This window comes from Eurytemora carolleeae, unplaced genomic scaffold (genome assembly GCF_000591075.1).
Source record: "Eurytemora carolleeae unplaced genomic scaffold, Eaff_2.0 scaffold1631, whole genome shotgun sequence".
Classification (NCBI taxonomy): Eukaryota; Metazoa; Arthropoda; class Copepoda; order Calanoida; family Temoridae; genus Eurytemora; species Eurytemora carolleeae.
Genome location: NW_019397537.1, coordinates 25715 through 43441, shown reverse-complemented (window position 1 = coordinate 43441; position 17727 = coordinate 25715). Strand labels below are relative to the sequence as shown.

Here is a 17727-nt window from a genome sequence, read left to right as displayed (position 1 = left end):
TGTCCGAGTATTGTCCGACCACAAACACATACATATGCGGCGCGACCCCTATCGACGGAGAAAAAGGGAAAGCTTATTGCGAATTTGATTTGAACGCGGCAAACTATCTTAAACTATAGGATTAATTGTACTTTGAATTAATTTCAAATTCATAATGGATCTTAAAAACAAGAAACTGCAATCAATTTATGAAATGAAATCATAAAGCTAATTTGATTAGTGCTGCCACCTTTTCTCAAATAAATCATGGCCAAGTACGGCTAATGCACGGCTAATGATCCAGATACCGTATGGCGTGAGAAACTCTGTCCGTCCATGAATAACTGCACGGGAGACATCTAGCGGCCAAATTATCGTCCTCCAAAGTATGTGAAGTACACGTCCACTATCTATAGAAGGAACGTCTTCACTGTTCATCTTGTGGGTATATTATAGACACATCTTTACAGTCTTTTACCCTTTTCATAAAATAAACTCTAGCAGACATAATAATATTATTGCTTTTGAAATTAGGTATTACATTGCTAATTCATAACCAATACGATATACAATTCGTCACTGAATTCCCATGTTTTTTGGGACACCCTGTACCTTAAGCACAATATCCTCCTCTTTAATATCCTTCCCGTTCCTCTTAGCAGCAGAGAACAAGATCTTCTTAGCTTCATCAGTTCTAGACTTAGCTATCAACCACCTAGATAGATATATAGATAGATAGATAGATAGATAGAAAGATAGATAGATAGATGGGATTTATTCTGATATTATAATTAGTGTAAAGTCACTTCTACCTGGGAGACTCAGGAACCCAGAAGAGAAGAACAGCTCCGACGGCGACCATGGCGGAGATTATTCGGAGATGCCAATGCCAGTCTCTCAGGACGTAGGCCAAACCTGTTGAAGAGAATATTATCTAAATAAGATTAAATCATAATATAAAAAATGTAAATATGACCGTACATGAAAATTGCGTAGAAAGAAACAGAATTATTTTCAATCAACTCTATATCTTTATCTCTAGTTTATCCTTAACCATTCATTTATCAATCTATATCAATTCCTTTCATTCATTTATCAATCTATATCAATACTTCCATTCATTTATCAATCTATATCAATACTTCCATTCATTTATCAATCTATATCAATACTTCCATTCATTTATCAATCTATATCAAAACTTCCATTCACATATCAATCTATATCAATACTTCCATTCATTTATCAATCTATATCAATACTTCCATTCATTTATCAATCTATATCAAAACTTCCATTCATTTATCAATCTATATCAATACTTCCATTCATTTATCAATCTATAACAATATTTCCAAACATTTATAAATCTATATCAATACTTCCATTCATTTATCAATCTATTTTAATTCTTCCATTTATTTATCAATCTATTACAATTCTTCCATTCATTTATCAATCTATATAATTTCTTCCATTCATTTATCATGCAATCTATATATATCAATTTTCCATTCATTTATCAATCTATATTAATTTCTTCCATTCATTTATTAATCTTTTTTATTTAATTAATCTTTTTATCATTCATTTTTCCCAAAGGAATTGAATCTTTGCCACATCCACAAATCTTCTAATCCCTATATCTTTGCAACCTGATGGTATAAAATTTTGATATTTTTACCTTAGCTATTTTGATTCAATATTATAAATAGCTTGAAATATATAAAGTCTGTGACATTGGGTTGTAAAGATAAAAGAATTAGAAGATTAGAGGTTGTGGCAAACTTTCTTTATTAATTCCTCCAATTTTCCTTTAATCTATTGATTCATTTATTTATTTATCTATTTACCTGCAATGATAAGCCTACAGAAGGGCCAAGAATAGTTCATTGACATGCCCAAGATGATCTTCCATTTGCCCGTAGCCAACTCCATTGTCCAAACAAAGGCGGCAGTGTAGCAAGCAATGGCCATTGTGCCAGTAACCCACCATGTAAACACAAACACAGGATACCTAGACAGTGTACACTCTTAGAAATATTCTTCGTTACAGGATACCTAGACAGTGTACACTTTTAGAAATATTCTTCGTTACAGGATACCTAAACAGTGTACAATCTTAGAAATATTCTTTGTAACAGGATACCTAGATAGTGTACACTCTTAGAAATATTCTTTGTAACAGGATACCTAGACAGTGTACACTCTTAGAAATATTCTTTGTAACAGGATACCTAGACAGTGTACACTCTTAGAAATATTCTTTGTAACAGGATACCTAGACAGTGTACACTCTTAGAAATATTCTTTGTAACAGGATATCTAGACAGTGTACACTCTTAGAAATTTTGTTCGTAACAGGATACCTGGACAGTGCACACTCTTAGAAATATTCTTCGTAAGAGGATACATTGTCAGTGTACACCTTAGAAATATTTTTTGTAACAGGATACCTAGACAGTGTACACTCTTAGAAATATTCTTCGTAACAGGATATCTAGACAGTGTGCACTCTTAGAAATTTTGTTCGTAACAGGATACCTGGACAGTGTACACTCTTAGAAATATTCTTCGTAACAGGATACATAGACAGTGTACACCTTAGAAATATTCTTTGTAACAGGATACCTAGACAGTGTACACTCTTAGAAATATTCTTCGTTACAGGATACCTGGACAAAGTACACTCTTAGAAATATTCTTTGTAAGAGGATACCTAGATAGTGTACACTCTTAGAAATTTTGTTCGTAACAGGATACCTTGACAGTGTACACTCTTAGAAATATTCTTCGTAACAGGATACTTAGACAGTGTACACTCTTAGAAATATTTTTTGTAACAGGATACCTAGACAGTGTACACTCTTAGAAATATTCTTCGTAACAGGATATCTGGACAGTGTACACTCTTAGAAATTTTGTTCGTTACAGGATACCTAGACAGTGTACACTCTTAGAAATATTCTTCGTAACAGGATACCTAGACAGTGTACACTCTTAGAAATATTCTTCGTAACAGGATATCTAGACAGTGTACACTCTTAGAAATATTCTTCGTAACAGGATATCTAGACAGTGTACACTTTTATAAATATTCTTCGTAACAGGATATCTAGACAGTGTACACTCTTAGAAATATTCTTCGTAACAGGATACCTAGACAGTGTTCACTCTAAGAAAATTCGTCGTAATTTTGAACTTATAGAAACAAAATTCAAAATTCGAAAATTCAATTTCGAAAAGAATATTAGAATTTTTCGGATTTTCCGTGTATTCTATTCATAATTAATTTCGAACAATTTTTGTGTAATTCACAAATACGTAGTCCGGGTATTTAGAAATTTCAAGATGCAGGGTTTTTATAAAACATTAAATTAATATTGCAGTGCATAAAATTAAAAATTGTGAGTAAACTTTAAAACAGTTTATAATTGTCTTCTTGTCTAGTTGAACCAGTGTCCAAGCGGCTAAGCGTGTCTTCCTGTCTAGTTGTACCAGTGTCCAAGTGGCTAAACGTGTCTTCCTGTCTAGTTGTACCAGTGTCCAAGTGGCTAAGCGTGTCTTCCTGTCTAGTTGTACCAGTGTCCAAGTGGCTAAGCGTGTCTTCCTGTCTAGTTGTACTAGTTTCCAGGTGGCTAAGTGTGTCTTCCTGTCTAGTTGTACTAGTTTCCAGGTGGCTAAGCGTGTCTTCCTGTCTAGTTGTACCAGTGTCCAGATGGCTAAGCGTGTCTTCCTGTCTAGTTGTACCGGTGTCCAAGTGGCTAAGCGTGTCTTCCTGTCTAGTTGAACTGGTGTACTGGTGTCCAAGTGGCTAAGCGTGACTTCCTGTCTAGTTGTACCGGTGTCCAAGTGGCTAAGCGTGTTTCCATGTCTAGTTCTATCTGAAATCCGCGAAATTTTTTTTATTTTGTTTTGTACAAAGAGATAGAGCCACAATTAAATGTTGAAATATAAGTGTCTTAAAATCCCAGTATCTTAGACTCTTAGTATCTATTTCTTGTTGTGACTTATTGTATTTTGTCTTTTGTGTGTGTTAGTACTTTTGATTATTTGCTTATTAACAAAGATAAAATCTATATAAAATTACCAAGGTATAAATGATGTTATAACACCAAAGACAACCATTGTGATAGAAGAATACCAGATTGCAGTCTTTCTTCCAAATCTATCAGAAATCAAACCAGAGGCAAAGGATCCAAGGGCAAAACCTAAAAAAATATTAAATTTTCAAAAACCTTAATTTATTTTGGAACATAACTTTCATAAATGGGTTTTAATTACTTTACGTTACAAATTCATTTTACAGAAAATTCAGATGCTAATTTTTAAAGGAAAAGTAAAAATTCCCTTAATAGGTTCAATTAAGGAGGGTTCATTTTTAACCATTGATTAAAGGCGCCTTAAGGAACCATATTCTTTTTAAAGTAATATAAATGTCTTATTTTGATACTAAACGAAATATTTTTTATTACGTAAAAGATAATCTCTTTATAGTTATAGACAAGCTTAAAGGGCTTCTTTTAATATATTTCTATATAATATTCATTTTTATGTATTTAATCATACGTGTGTGATAATTATCTAGGCGTAAAAAGATAGATAAATATTTTACTGGTTTTAGACCAACATGACCACCGAAGTTTTCAAGTAAAAATTTGCGGTCATGGGAACCCTTGGTAAAGTAAAATCTTCTAAACTTCTCTGTAACGTAGTTGTAAAATTATTTTAAAACTGTGTGAAACCACATTTGTGCAATCGTGTGCCTCTGTATACAGTAAACTACCTGTGAAAAGAATTAGTTTAGCTAAAGTTTTTAAAGCAACCCTCTCACAAACCAGGTCCCATTCAGTTGTCATTGTGTGAACCCAGAAACTAGAAACATATTTATTTATTTATCTATTTATCTATTTATCTATTTATCTAGTTATCTTTTCATTTATTTAGATATTTATCTATTTATCTATTTAACTATTTATCTATTTATATATATCTATTTATATATTTATATATATCTATCTATATATTTATCTAATTATCTATTTAACTATTTNGGGACTGTACAATTTCTGAGCACAAACAACATGAAAGGGACTGTACAATTTCTGAGCACAAACAACATAAAAGGGACTGTACAATTTCTGAACACAAACAACATGAAAGAGACTGTACAATTTCTGAACACAAACAACATGAAACTAAAAGTGACTTGCAGCTTTATAGATAAAGAATGCAACTGACAGAATTCAACACTTTTGAAGGGTAACTTGCAGATTAACAACTTAAAGGAGTTGAGTAATAGACACAAACTCACATTTTCTTATCAATATATCTTTGCAACCTTAGATATTTCAAACCTAGATTATTATATCTTGCGGAATTCAAAGTTTGAAATATCTAAGGTCTACGACTTTGGATCGCAAAGATTTGAGGATTATAAAATCTGAGTTTGTGGCGAAAACTCAATTCCTTTGGATCATAACGTCAATGACAGGGGATAATTAATGACATTGCTTGAAATTACTAGAATTTTTTTAATTTAAAATTTTTTTTTTTGAAGTTAAAAAATACCTCTTTTCCTCTGTTCCATTTTCAAAATGTATATGTTCTACATTAGGTATATCCATAAAGGGAGAATACTCAACACCTAAATAAATATATGCAAAAAAAAACCGGTTTTCTTAATTTTTTTCCTTCACAAATTGATATTTTATTCGTTACAATTTATTTATGTTCAAAACTTTTAAAATTACATTTGTTCCTATATTTTCATATTTGAATAAAAAGAAAAACATCTTTTATTTTTCTTCTATTTTTAAACTTGGATATGGGTTAAACTCATTTTCTTTACGCGAAAAAAAAATCAGACCTTTCATTGGTTAAATGTAAAATCAAAAATTTTGACCGAAAATGGACTTATCTTCCCATAAGGAGAGAATGAGTTTAGCTAGATAAGTTGATTCAAAAGTTTCTGTGTCTAGTTTCTCATCTTACTACCTTGTTCATCTGTTGCCAAGGCACACCAATATTTGGTTTTCGGAGTGATGAAAGCGCTATGAAAGATATGGGCTAGACCTGAAGAAAATTTATCTATTTATCTATTTATCTATTTATCTATTTATCTATTTCTCTATTTCTCTATTTTTCTATTTCTCTATCTCAATAATATCTATCACCTGTGATCATGCTCATAATCAACACAGTTATCCATGCACTGTCCAGTTATATTCGGGTATCTGATATTTAATTGAAAATATAATAAATAATATCATGAAAATTTAGTAAAGTAAAAGAATTTGAAAAAAAGCATGAAAATGAAAATAATTACTTTATTAGAATATTTCAATATTCTTATGAAAATAGTGATAAAATAAAAGCAAATTATGATGATAATGCTGAGACTGTAAAATTTCTGAACACAAACATCATGAAAGACACTGTACAATTTCTGAACACAAACAACATGAAAGGGACTATTTCTGAGCACAAATATCATGAAAGGGACTGTACAATTTCTGAGCAAAAACAACATGAAAGGGATTGTACAATTTCTGAGCACAAACAACATGGAAGAGATTGTACAATTTCTGAACACGAACAACATGAAAGGGACTGTACAATTTCTGAACACAAACAACATGAAAGGGATTGTACAATTTCTGATCCGAATATGGAATTTTGGTAAAAAAGGGGGATTTATTTTAAAAGAAGAAAGGGGCGGGGGAGTGTTGGGTAGTGTTGAGGAGTTGATTAATGAATATGCCAACATAAATTTAAGAATATTAATAAGGAGTTTAGCACATGTGTGTGTTACTATTTTTTAAACAAATATTAAAGAATAATTTCATGAAAATCTTCATATTGTCAATAAATATCAAATCATTTATATCAATCTGTCAAAGTTACATTTTTTATTTATTTAAAATCTTGGATTTTTTTAAAATTTTGAACATTCACGCTATGTTAGATCTGAACTTTTAAATTGGATAGCGCTGATTTTATATGAATGAACTTGATGTTATCAAAGGAATTTGAGCTTTATGTAGATTGTACTGTACTGTACTGTACTGTACTGTACTGTACTGTACTGTACCTGGTGCTGCGGCAATAAAGACGAGTAAAATTTTTTCTATCTGCCATCTTCCAACCTCGCCTAGTTAGATAAAAATGTAGATGGATAGATGGATAGATAGAAAGGAAGACAGAAAGATGGCTTAATAGATCATTAGATTAGATAGAAAGATAGATATCTAGTTGGATAGATAGATAGATAGATAGATATATAGATATATAGATAGAAAGATAAAAATATAGAAGGATAGATAGATAATTGGATAGATAGATAGTTGGATAGATAGATAGATGGATCGATAGAAAGATAGAAAGATAGTTAGATAGACAGATGAATAGATATAAAGTTAGAAAGTTAGATAGATAGTTAAATAGATAGTTAGATATAAAGTTATGGATGGCTCATGGATAGTTGATAGATAATTAACAACAAAGATGTCTAGTAGATAGATAGATAGATAATTAGAAAGATGTCAAGTTAAATAGATAAATAGGTGTGAATTGATTTTGATCTAAGCTTTTAAAATAACAATTTGGTTGAAATCATGACAAAATGTACAGATAATATATCAAAAAGTTCGTTATAACAAAATTTGAATATGCCTCGATTAAAATCTGTTCTTGATTCGAATCATGTTTATAAAACATTTCTAAAACATTAGCCAAGTTGTCAACTGTTCTTTTCTACGTTATATTTAAATGACAACTGACAGCAAACAGAGACTTTTTCTCAATAATTTTTTTTGAATTCAAATAAAATACAACTCAAAGATTTTACCTATAATTGCTGTTATCTGATCAGTGTTAGGTTTAGGTTTAGGTATCGCTGGATCCGTTTCCTTTTCTTCTTTGTCGCCCGCCATTTTTATTGAAATCAGCTGATTTTGGTTCAATACTAGGTTTTCTGAAATATAAAGATTTGAAACTAATTTTTATGTACTTCCATTTTACATAATTTAACATTCAGAACCAGAAAACTGTGGAATAAGAATACGAATATGAGACTTAAGTTATCTATAAATAATATATATTTCGCTTGTCTGTCAGTTTGTCTGTTTGTGTCCCATAAACGTCAATACGCGGCTAAATTTTGTATGGGACCTCAAATGACCCCAGAGAAGGTTTATGAGTGATCAAAATTTCAAAAATTAGCCTCCAACAAAATTCGATTGTCATTAAATTTTGAAAATCCACAAATTTTGTTTTATAAAATCCGCGAACTTTTTGTTTGTTTTTGTTTTTTAATGTATACAAAGAGGAAATGAAATGTTCAATTAAAATAGAAGATGGGCGCTAAGCGCTCTAAAACCTTAGTGATTTAAAAAACAATCAACATGAGACATAAGGAATTTTACAGGGTCGCTGCCAGACCATTTCACTTTGGAAAGTGGTTTTCTAGCAACTAGGAAAACTATTTGCTTTGCGGTTCGTGAACTTTTTTCTATATTCTAAAAAAGACAGAAAACTGCCTGGAAAAGAGGCTGTAGGAACAAACTCGTATACATCTCTCCTATCATTTCTTATTTTAGTAAATACCCTTCTTTTTTGAATTAAATAATATTTTCATATTTTTGTTTAAGTAGCCTTCTTTCATCTCTCGTGCGTCAATCGGAAAGCATACTTCATCTAATGTAACGAGAAAGCAAAAGATTATTTGGACATTGTCCAAGTCTGGGTCAAGTTTATTGCCCAAACATTATATAACCTCAATTTAAAATTTATAGTTTTAATTAGACTAATCGCCATGTTTAAAAAATAACGAAACACGAAAAATATCATGGTGTGGTTTTATTTTTATAAAACTCAATTAAAAGGAATTAAAGACTGAGTTTTAGATGCAAAATAAGGTTTCAAAGTTTTTTAAATATATTTTAAGAAAGTGCCGCACACTCTATTTTCAATGTTTATTGATATTAAAACAAATAAAGGAATAAAATAATAATAATGCTGGTCAATTAGAACTTTTGGTCCTTTCAAACAAAATTATTTAGATTAATTTTACGCTAAAAACATTTTGGGATATCTGATAATAAAAATTTAAGAATGTCAAGACATTTTATTATACAACATAAAATTATTTTTACATTAATTGTATGCTTATATTCAAAGTTTAATATTTTGCTGATAAATTCCATTTTTTTGCCAAATAATGTTTTTAAGAAAATAATGTTATTTTCTTAACATTTTAAAAGTAAAATACATAGCTGTAATCCCATTCATTTTCTCGTAACATTTTTAGCCTAAATAGGTACTTTTCAAGGCTCTATTATTTATTCGTTTTCAAAACAAACCAAAAATACTTTTTCTGTATAAATTGATGGATTTTCAAAAATTCTCAATGTTGACATTTTTTAGGCAACGAAAGAATTGCCCCCAAAAATGATCATGAAAGACACTATTATGCACTGATCAATGATCATGAATGACTCTATCATGCACTGATCAATGATCATGAATGACTCTATTATGCACTGATCAATGATCATGAATGACGCTATTATGCGCTGATCAGTGATCATGAATGACGCTATTATGTACTGACCAATGATCATGAATGACGCTATTATGCACTGATCATGAATGACGCTATTATGCACTGATCAATGATCATGAATGACGCTATTATGCGCTGATCAGTGATCATGAATGACGCTATTATGCACTGACCAATGATCATCAATGACGCTATTATGCACTGATCATGAATGACGCTATTATGCACTGATCAATGATCATGAATGACTGAAGAAAGATAAATTCTAAACAGTAGATTTTGTTTTCTCGACAAACTCTATCATTGACTACAGTGGCCTTTCCCTTGACCGACTGAACTCTAAAAAGCAAAGATCATAATATGCAGAAATAAATCAGCTGATCCGTGTGTACAGTGTACACTGTACATCGCCATTATCATTTAGCAATTAGAACTTTAAAGGAACTGCTGGACGTAATATTAAGCGATCTCCATTTATTGAGTGACATGTGACCCTTTAAACTTTTTACCTCAAGTTTTTCCTCTCAATATATCTTTAAATTCATTTGTTTCATCTAAAGTTCTCTATAAAAGTGACTTTCGCATTTGTTCAGCTGAAGAAAAAGATGAAAATTGTCAGAATACAACACTGATACAAAAACAACGCGTTTCTGCCATATTTTTGCTCATATAATGGTTTAAAGGGTGCTGTCGGACAAGCAATTTATAAATGGAGATTGAAATTTAGTCGACAATTTCTTTAAAATTCAAAATGTTCGACATATGTTTTCTAATATTGGATTAATTTGCCGGCTATGCATGGAATTTGACACCATAATATTTTATCTACAACTGCAATATTTCAATTTCAATTTGCAAGACTCTAAAACTTTTAATTTATCACAAACGGGATTTACTTTAAATCTTTATGATTAAGACAGGGATCCAGGTCCATTACTAAAAGTTAGTCTTTTGGAGGGTGGGGGGAGGTACACAGGTCGATCAAATATATAATAAAAAGCACTTATTCTAACTTAAATTTGATCTGACATAATGGGTTGGGGAGGGGGCACGTAAAGTGAATGATGCGCAATTTTCATGTTCCCGGTCCGGTTTTGGAAATCGTATCACAAACATTGATCAATTTCACGCATTAAAAAATCATTAGTCCAAAATATTTCTCACGAAACCCCAAAGTTAAAATACTGCGTGTGAAAATACAAGTTTCTTTATCTAAATTCAAGTTTTAAATATCAACACTATCATGGTTGCAAAGATATAGGGATTAGAAAATTTGAGCTTGTGGCAAAGATTCTATTCCCTTATTTCATTGTGTTTACAAAAACACTATCAACAATTGGTTTTAAAATGCCTGCTTTATTTTGAACAACTTGTGGCCTAAGTTTTTGAATCAAATTAAATTGCCCTGTAAGGTCGGAGGGGGGTATGCAACCCCCCTTTTTTGCTCTTTCTATGAGGGCGTTCAACCAAAAACGGAAATTTAAAGAAACAAAAACTAGCAAATGGTGAAAAATACATGATTCTNCTCCCTCCTTTCAAAAAAGTGTTCAATTCTTTAACCCAGGACCGAATTTTATGAATCTGAATTGCCTAACGCTCGTTCAAATTTTAATTACCGATTCAAATCCTTCCTTAACCTTTAAATTTGAATCGGTGGTTCAAATTTGAGTAGTTCAGCCTTAAATTCATTAAATTCGGGTCCCCGGAAAATCTAAATGCGTATATATACAGGTAATTAGTGGGACTGAATAATTTGCGTTTGTGCGTATTCATACTTCCTTTCACTACCATGGTCTGCTCTTAACTGGAGAGTGAAGAGAGGGATAAATCATTTATTCATTAATAAATCCGGGGGCACGGCACCATCAATAAACAATCATTCATCAGTCTTTCTTTTAAATATATAAGATAACAACTGAAGTAAAATTAAAGTTTTAGAATTAAAAGTTTAATGTGTTGTATAAAATATGCATGCTAGAACACACACTCAGCGATATATAAATATACAGATATAAAATGATGCAAGGGTTGAAAGCTCATCACGCAAAAATCCAAGAGAATTTTGACTATTTGTTCGTAAAAACTAAGCTAAAATAAAGAACTTTGCATTGTCAAATTTGATAAATTTAGGACTACAAAAAAGTATTATGGAGTTTATGAGGTGAAATCAAGTGCAAAGGCGTTGCGACACCTTATAGTCAATCCAGTCATGAAAATTGATGCCACTACTAACAGCTGTTTGGATCAATGTGAGAGATTAAAAGGTCTTTCGTTTTTTTTTATATAATCTTTTTCAGAACAGTTCAGTAATTTTGACAGAGTTAAAAAATTTAGAAAATGTCCAAACACAAATATTATATTGCTTATAGTGTTTTTAAACTGCGTAACTTTAACCGAGATCAGCGTGCTTCTTGGTTTGATTAATTGGACCTTGCATTGGTGAAAACAAGATTACAACCTGTAAGGTTGGGGGCTAAGAACTAGAAAGGGCCTATAAGCAGCTCGCAGTCCTAATCGTGAAAAACTGCTTAGTTTTTACATTCAGAACTTTAACTTAAACTTGAAACAGATTGAATTTTCAAATTTAAGAAAAATAAAAATAAAATTCGTCGATTTGACCGTCAACCATGTAGATACTTATACATCTCTCAATACGTGTTAAATATCAAAATGGCAATTCGACCCCCCCCCCTCCCCTTCAGGAAAATATCCTTTTGAGTAAAGATTCTTTAGCTTATAATTTCTTTTATCTCTTAGGTATTAGATAATTGGAATAATTCAACAAATAAAAAGACAAAACGAGTGACAGTAAGATGTCAAGGACTGGTCGAATAATTGAAAATATTCAAATATTTTAAAATTATTTCCATTTTCTACTTTTTTACCATGACGTTGATTGTAAAATGTTTAACAGTTCTTGATTTGGTTTAAATGTCAATCAATATTGGACAATTCGAAATTCTTTAAATTATACGCCGTATCATCCAGACTGAACAAACACCAGACTCGAATATATCTAGAAGACGACATTCAATAAGTCCATTGAAGCCAAGAGGATACATGCTTGTCTGAATTATGTGACAACTAAAGATAATTTTTGTACTTGACAGGCCCATTTCACTAAATTAGTGATTTTACAAATGTCTAATAAAACTTTTTGCTTTGTAACAACAAAAAATAGACTTTAGTATTGCTTTATGGTCGTCTTTATATATCATTGTTTTCTGGTTATCACTGTAGTATCATCTTTAAACTTTTTTTAGATTCCCTTTTTTTAAATGACGTTTAACATGCGATTACTAGAAATCTATCTGTTTATAAATTGACAAGATCACGATATCACTAAAATATAATATATACACAAGGAAAATTATAAATTAATATGGAAATACCAAATTATAGGTTCTAGTACAATTTACTGTAACGTAGAATTTGTACACTCTCAGTACAGCTGTATTCTGACGTAACAAGTGCAGTCAACTTATTTTTTTGTTCGACAAAATTATTAATAATAGTGATAATTTTAGAATAAATTGCTTAGCTTACAGTGAAATAAGTGCAATTTTATGTGTTCTTTATTATCTCTTTTTACACTTTTTTATTTCATCTTGTAAAACATGTCAACTAATGTGAGAAAATTTTGTTTAACTTGTTATATTTGACACTTGTGACGGCCCGTATAATTAGTACAATTCTAACTATTGTATGATGAACTATTTGGGAAATACTGGTTTACGATGCGCGCTGTCGTCTTGTACCATTTCTAGATTATAATCTAGCGCTGGAATGTGAGAAAAGAAGAGAATACAAATCTTTGCCATAAACTTAATTTCTAATCCCAATATCTTTGCAACTTAATGGTGTAAAGCTTTTATATTTCAAATACAGACTATTTGATTTAACAGGATTTATAGTTTGAAATTATTTTTTTTTTCTTTTAAAAAGATCTATATAAAAGGAACAGTGTTTTTGCCACAAACTCGAATTTTCTAATCCCTTTATCTCTGCGACCGAAGGGTGTAACCCTTTGATATTTCAAACATAGACTATATGATTTAAGAGGATTAATAGTTGAAATTATTTTTTTCTTTGAAAAAGATCTATATAAAAGGAACAGTATTTTTGCCACTTTATCTCTGTGACCTAATGATGTAACCCTTTGATATTTCAAACATGGATTTTTGATCTAACATAATTCATAGTTTGAAACATTGGATTCAAAACATATAGGGATTAGAAAATCGGAGTTTGTGGCAAAGACTCAAATCCTTTGTAACATGCCATTTACTTTAGTTGTGACGTAGGCTTCTTCTTAAAATTAAATCAAACTCAAGAGTCAAGATAAGCCAAAACATGGTGCAATATTTCCCATTTTTTTACTGGCCGAAAATATGATCGAAAATTGCAGTTTTAAACTGTTAATTTTAAAAGAAATCTTTACTGCGGTTGGTGAGAATAATAAATAGTAAAAAAATTCAATCAAATTGGGTCCAAAAATAATATTTTTGATTATTCCTGTTTGATATAAAGTAAAAGATATGTATTGAATTATGGTTTACAATGTAAAGTTTAAAAAAACAATCATTTTTACAAAAATAGCGCACTGAAGACCACAATAAGCTGATTCTAACGCAAAATCTAATTGAATATCAAAAAGGCTAAATATGTATAACTTATTGAAAATCCTTGAACAAATATTATTATATCCGCGAACTTTTTTGTTATTGTTTTAGAATGCACAAAGCCCCAACTAAATATTTAAATAGTATAGATGGGCGCGAGACTCCCTTAAAGCCTAATGTTGAAAATATTATTAGTATTGCAATCTTTAAGCTTCTTATCTTATACAGGACTAATAGTTTCCTTTTCATGTTTACATATAATCACTATCATTATATAAAGCTTTAAGTTAATGTGATGAGATGTCAATTTTTTATTAGATAACCACAGTTGAGTAAATAATAAGTTTTAAAGAGTAAAACAAAACTAACTATTTGCTTTAATTAGAAAATATTGTTTAAACTTTTCAAAAAACTTAAACGAAACGTAACTAGCAACGAATCCCTTTAAGCAAATATTAATTGCTGCTTACACAAATAAAACTGATGATTTATAGAAGCTTGATTTTCTTATCTCATTTTTAAACTTTGAGATATCAAGTTTTTGGTAACAACTTATCTATCTATATTCTTATCTATATGTAACTATAAATAAATATTTTGATAACGCACTTAATGTTTTTAAATCTAACTCTATTTAGTCCTAAATTTAATAAAAAACTTATTTACCAACTTTGTCTCCTTTGTATTCCCCTAACCCCTGTCTGTAGTCTCGGTTAAAAGACTGTGAATTATGTTCTATTTCATACTTGTGTCCTGTATCCGTATCTGTACTTTCTGTGTAGTCCTGTATCTGTACTCTCTGTATAGTGTATAGTCCTGTTAGTATATCTGTACTCTCTGTAATGTCTCTGTATTTTCCTGTATCTGGATCTGTATCTGTATCTGTACTCTCTGTATTGTCCTGTACCTGTATCTGTATCTGTACTCTCTTTATTGTCCTGTATCTGTATCTGTATTCTCTGTATTGTCCTGTATCTGTACCTGTACTCTCTGTATTGTCCTGTATCTTTACCTGTACTCTCTGTATTGTCCTGTATCTGTATCTGTACTCTCTGTATTGTCCTGTACCTGTATCTGTATCTGTACTCCCAGTATTGTCCTGTATCTGTACTCCCAGTATTGTCCTGTATCTGTACTCTTTGAATAGTCCTGTATCTATATTCCAGACATTTTAAGAAATTTTGTCTTGCAAACTTTAAGAAATTCACTGAAATAAAAAAGCTAAGAAGAGATGAATACATTGTTGAGTCTCTTGAGAGGGAAATAGGAGAGGACTGAATGTATATCATCCTCCTTTCACCTTGCAATCCCCCTCCCCATCCCTCCCCACATACACTCTTAACTCCCCCCCCCCTCAATCTTTTACACCCGGCAACAGAGAAAGTTCACAAATGGTAAAAACCGTATCAGACATATTTGATATTACCCAACAATATTAAAAGTTTGGAACGAAAACGTTAATTTTATAATGGTTTGTACATAGTAGCCAGAGCCCAAAACTTAAGACAAGGTATAATTGTGAAAACCAGTTTTAGAACTCGGGTTTCATACATGGGTTAGGCAGTTTTGTGAATATCAATATTATTGTTTTGAAATATTATTTAATTTAGTTTATTCATATTCTCCATTTTTTTCGAATCTCTTAATCAAAATCTACACAAATGTTATAAGACCCAAAAAGGAAACTCAAGAGTTTCGTTTAACGAAACTCTTTTAAATTTCGGGCTCAGAGCCTCCTAACTGTACACATATGTTCCAAGGTTATACAGCACATGAAGTACGATCATAGAATTGTACTGTTTCAGCCAATATAAAAATAAGATAATCTGTTTCCTGATTACTCTATGACTTAAGACCCGTGCATGGTATATTTGGATTGAATAAGATAATCTGTTTCCTGATTACTCTATGACTTAAGACCCGTGTATATTTGGATTGAATAAGATAATCTGTTTCCTGATTACTCTATGACTTAAGACCCGTGCATGATATATTTGGATTGAACAAGTCGTCAGAGCAATAGAAAGGAATTCAAGAATCCTGTCTGTCATGTGATTAACGTACGTAGGCAAATATTTTAAAGATGTATCCTCAGAATAAATATATTTTGAACTCTTGCTGTAGTTTATCCATAGAATAAATATTCAAACAGAACTCTTATTGCAGCTTATCCAAAGAATGAATAATCATACAGAACTCTCGCTGCAGTTTATCTATAGACTAAATATATTTTGAACTCTATAGCTGCAGATTCATACAATAAATATGCATACAGAAGTTAAAACTCTCACTACATTTTATTCATAGAATAAATATTCAAACAGAAGTTAAAACTCTCAGTACATTTTATTCATAGAATAAATATTCATACAGAAGTTAAAAATCTCACAGCATTTTATCTATAGAATAAGTATGCACACACATCTCTCACTGTACTTTTTCCATGGAAAAAAATTGACACAGAACCCTCACTGCAATTTATCAATGGAACAAATTGAAACAGAATCAATGGAACTAATTGAAACCGAATCAATGGAACAAATTGACATAGAACTCTCACTGTATAGTTTATTCATAATATGAATATCTCTGTTTAAATGTTCAAATTAATTTTACTGTGCAGAATTTTTTTGGACGATTTTATTTTTAATTGTTGGAAAAATTGAGCACCCAGAAATAACACCAGTACTTTCTGGGTTAAGAAGAAAAGCAAAAAGGGAATGCACAAATACTAAAACCTGTATTTCTTCGTTCAGTGTACTACAGATTACTTGCAGTTACAGTACACACCAAGAACTTAGTTTAGTGTGAATGATTACCCCCCTTCTCTCTCCTTCTGCAAAGACATTTATTTATTTGATCTTTTTTTTGCCTTTTTAAATAATGTTTCAAGTATATTATATGTAATCAATAATGTTATGTATGCTGCAGTAAAACATAATTTAGTTAATATTTATCTACTGTATTTATGTCCATTGAATCCTATAATACATAATTTCGTTAATATTTATCTACTGTATTTATGTACATTGAGTCCTATAAAACTGAGGAAAAGTTATGATATTGAAAAGTCAAGAAAACACAAAACATAGAAATTGTGGTGTGTTCACTGTACAGCTAGCTTTATATCAAAAACGAAAATGTTTATATATTTTTATGTTCTATATTTGCGTCCTTGTCGTTGAAGATGTTTGTATATTTCTCAGAATGATTTAATACAAATAATCAAATTTGGCGCAAATTTTGCATTTTTATAATTTCGATTATTCCTTTTATTATTAAAAAATATTATACTAAAAAGCTAATACAGCAACAGAAAAGTTCCAATTGTTGATGCAAATCTGGGTCTACAAAAATATATTCTACAGAAAATATATTCTACAGAAAATATATTCTACAGAAAATATATATTCTACAGAAAATATATTCTACAGAAAATATATTCTACAGAAAATATATTCTACAGAAAATATATTCTACAGAAAATATATTCTACAAAAAAAGTATTTGAAAATTTGTTCATCTTCAATTTGATAATAGTTCTTAATAACTTTGAATATT

The 17727-nt window shown here is 30.7% G+C and overlaps 1 protein-coding gene across 1 annotated transcript; it reads right to left on the bottom strand.

Moving 5' to 3' along the window:
* Positions 1-540: 540 nt before the first annotated feature.
* On the bottom strand, positions 541-6253 carry LOC111714795 (solute carrier family 22 member 7). Its single transcript, XM_023489998.1, has 6 exons — positions 6156-6253; positions 4766-4854; positions 4070-4190; positions 1833-1996; positions 792-894; positions 541-694 (listed from the first exon to the last, which is right to left on the bottom strand). The coding sequence occupies exons 1-6, from the start codon at positions 6188-6190 to the stop codon at positions 556-558; spliced, it is 651 nt and encodes a 216-aa protein (XP_023345766.1). The 5' UTR covers positions 6191-6253; the 3' UTR covers positions 541-555.
* Positions 6254-17727: the final 11474 nt, after the last annotated feature.

Coding starts and splice junctions, on each gene's coding strand:
- LOC111714795 (XM_023489998.1), bottom strand. CDS start 6,190: ATGGATAACTGTGTTGATTATGAGCATGATCACAG. Junction 4,191..4,765: donor TAAACTAATTCTTTTCACAG/GTAGTTTACTGT, acceptor ATATTTTTTTAG/GTTTTGCCCTTGGATCCTTT. Junction 1,997..4,069: donor ATAACATCATTTATACCTTG/GTAATTTTATAT, acceptor TACACTGTCTAG/GTATCCTGTGTTTGTGTTTA.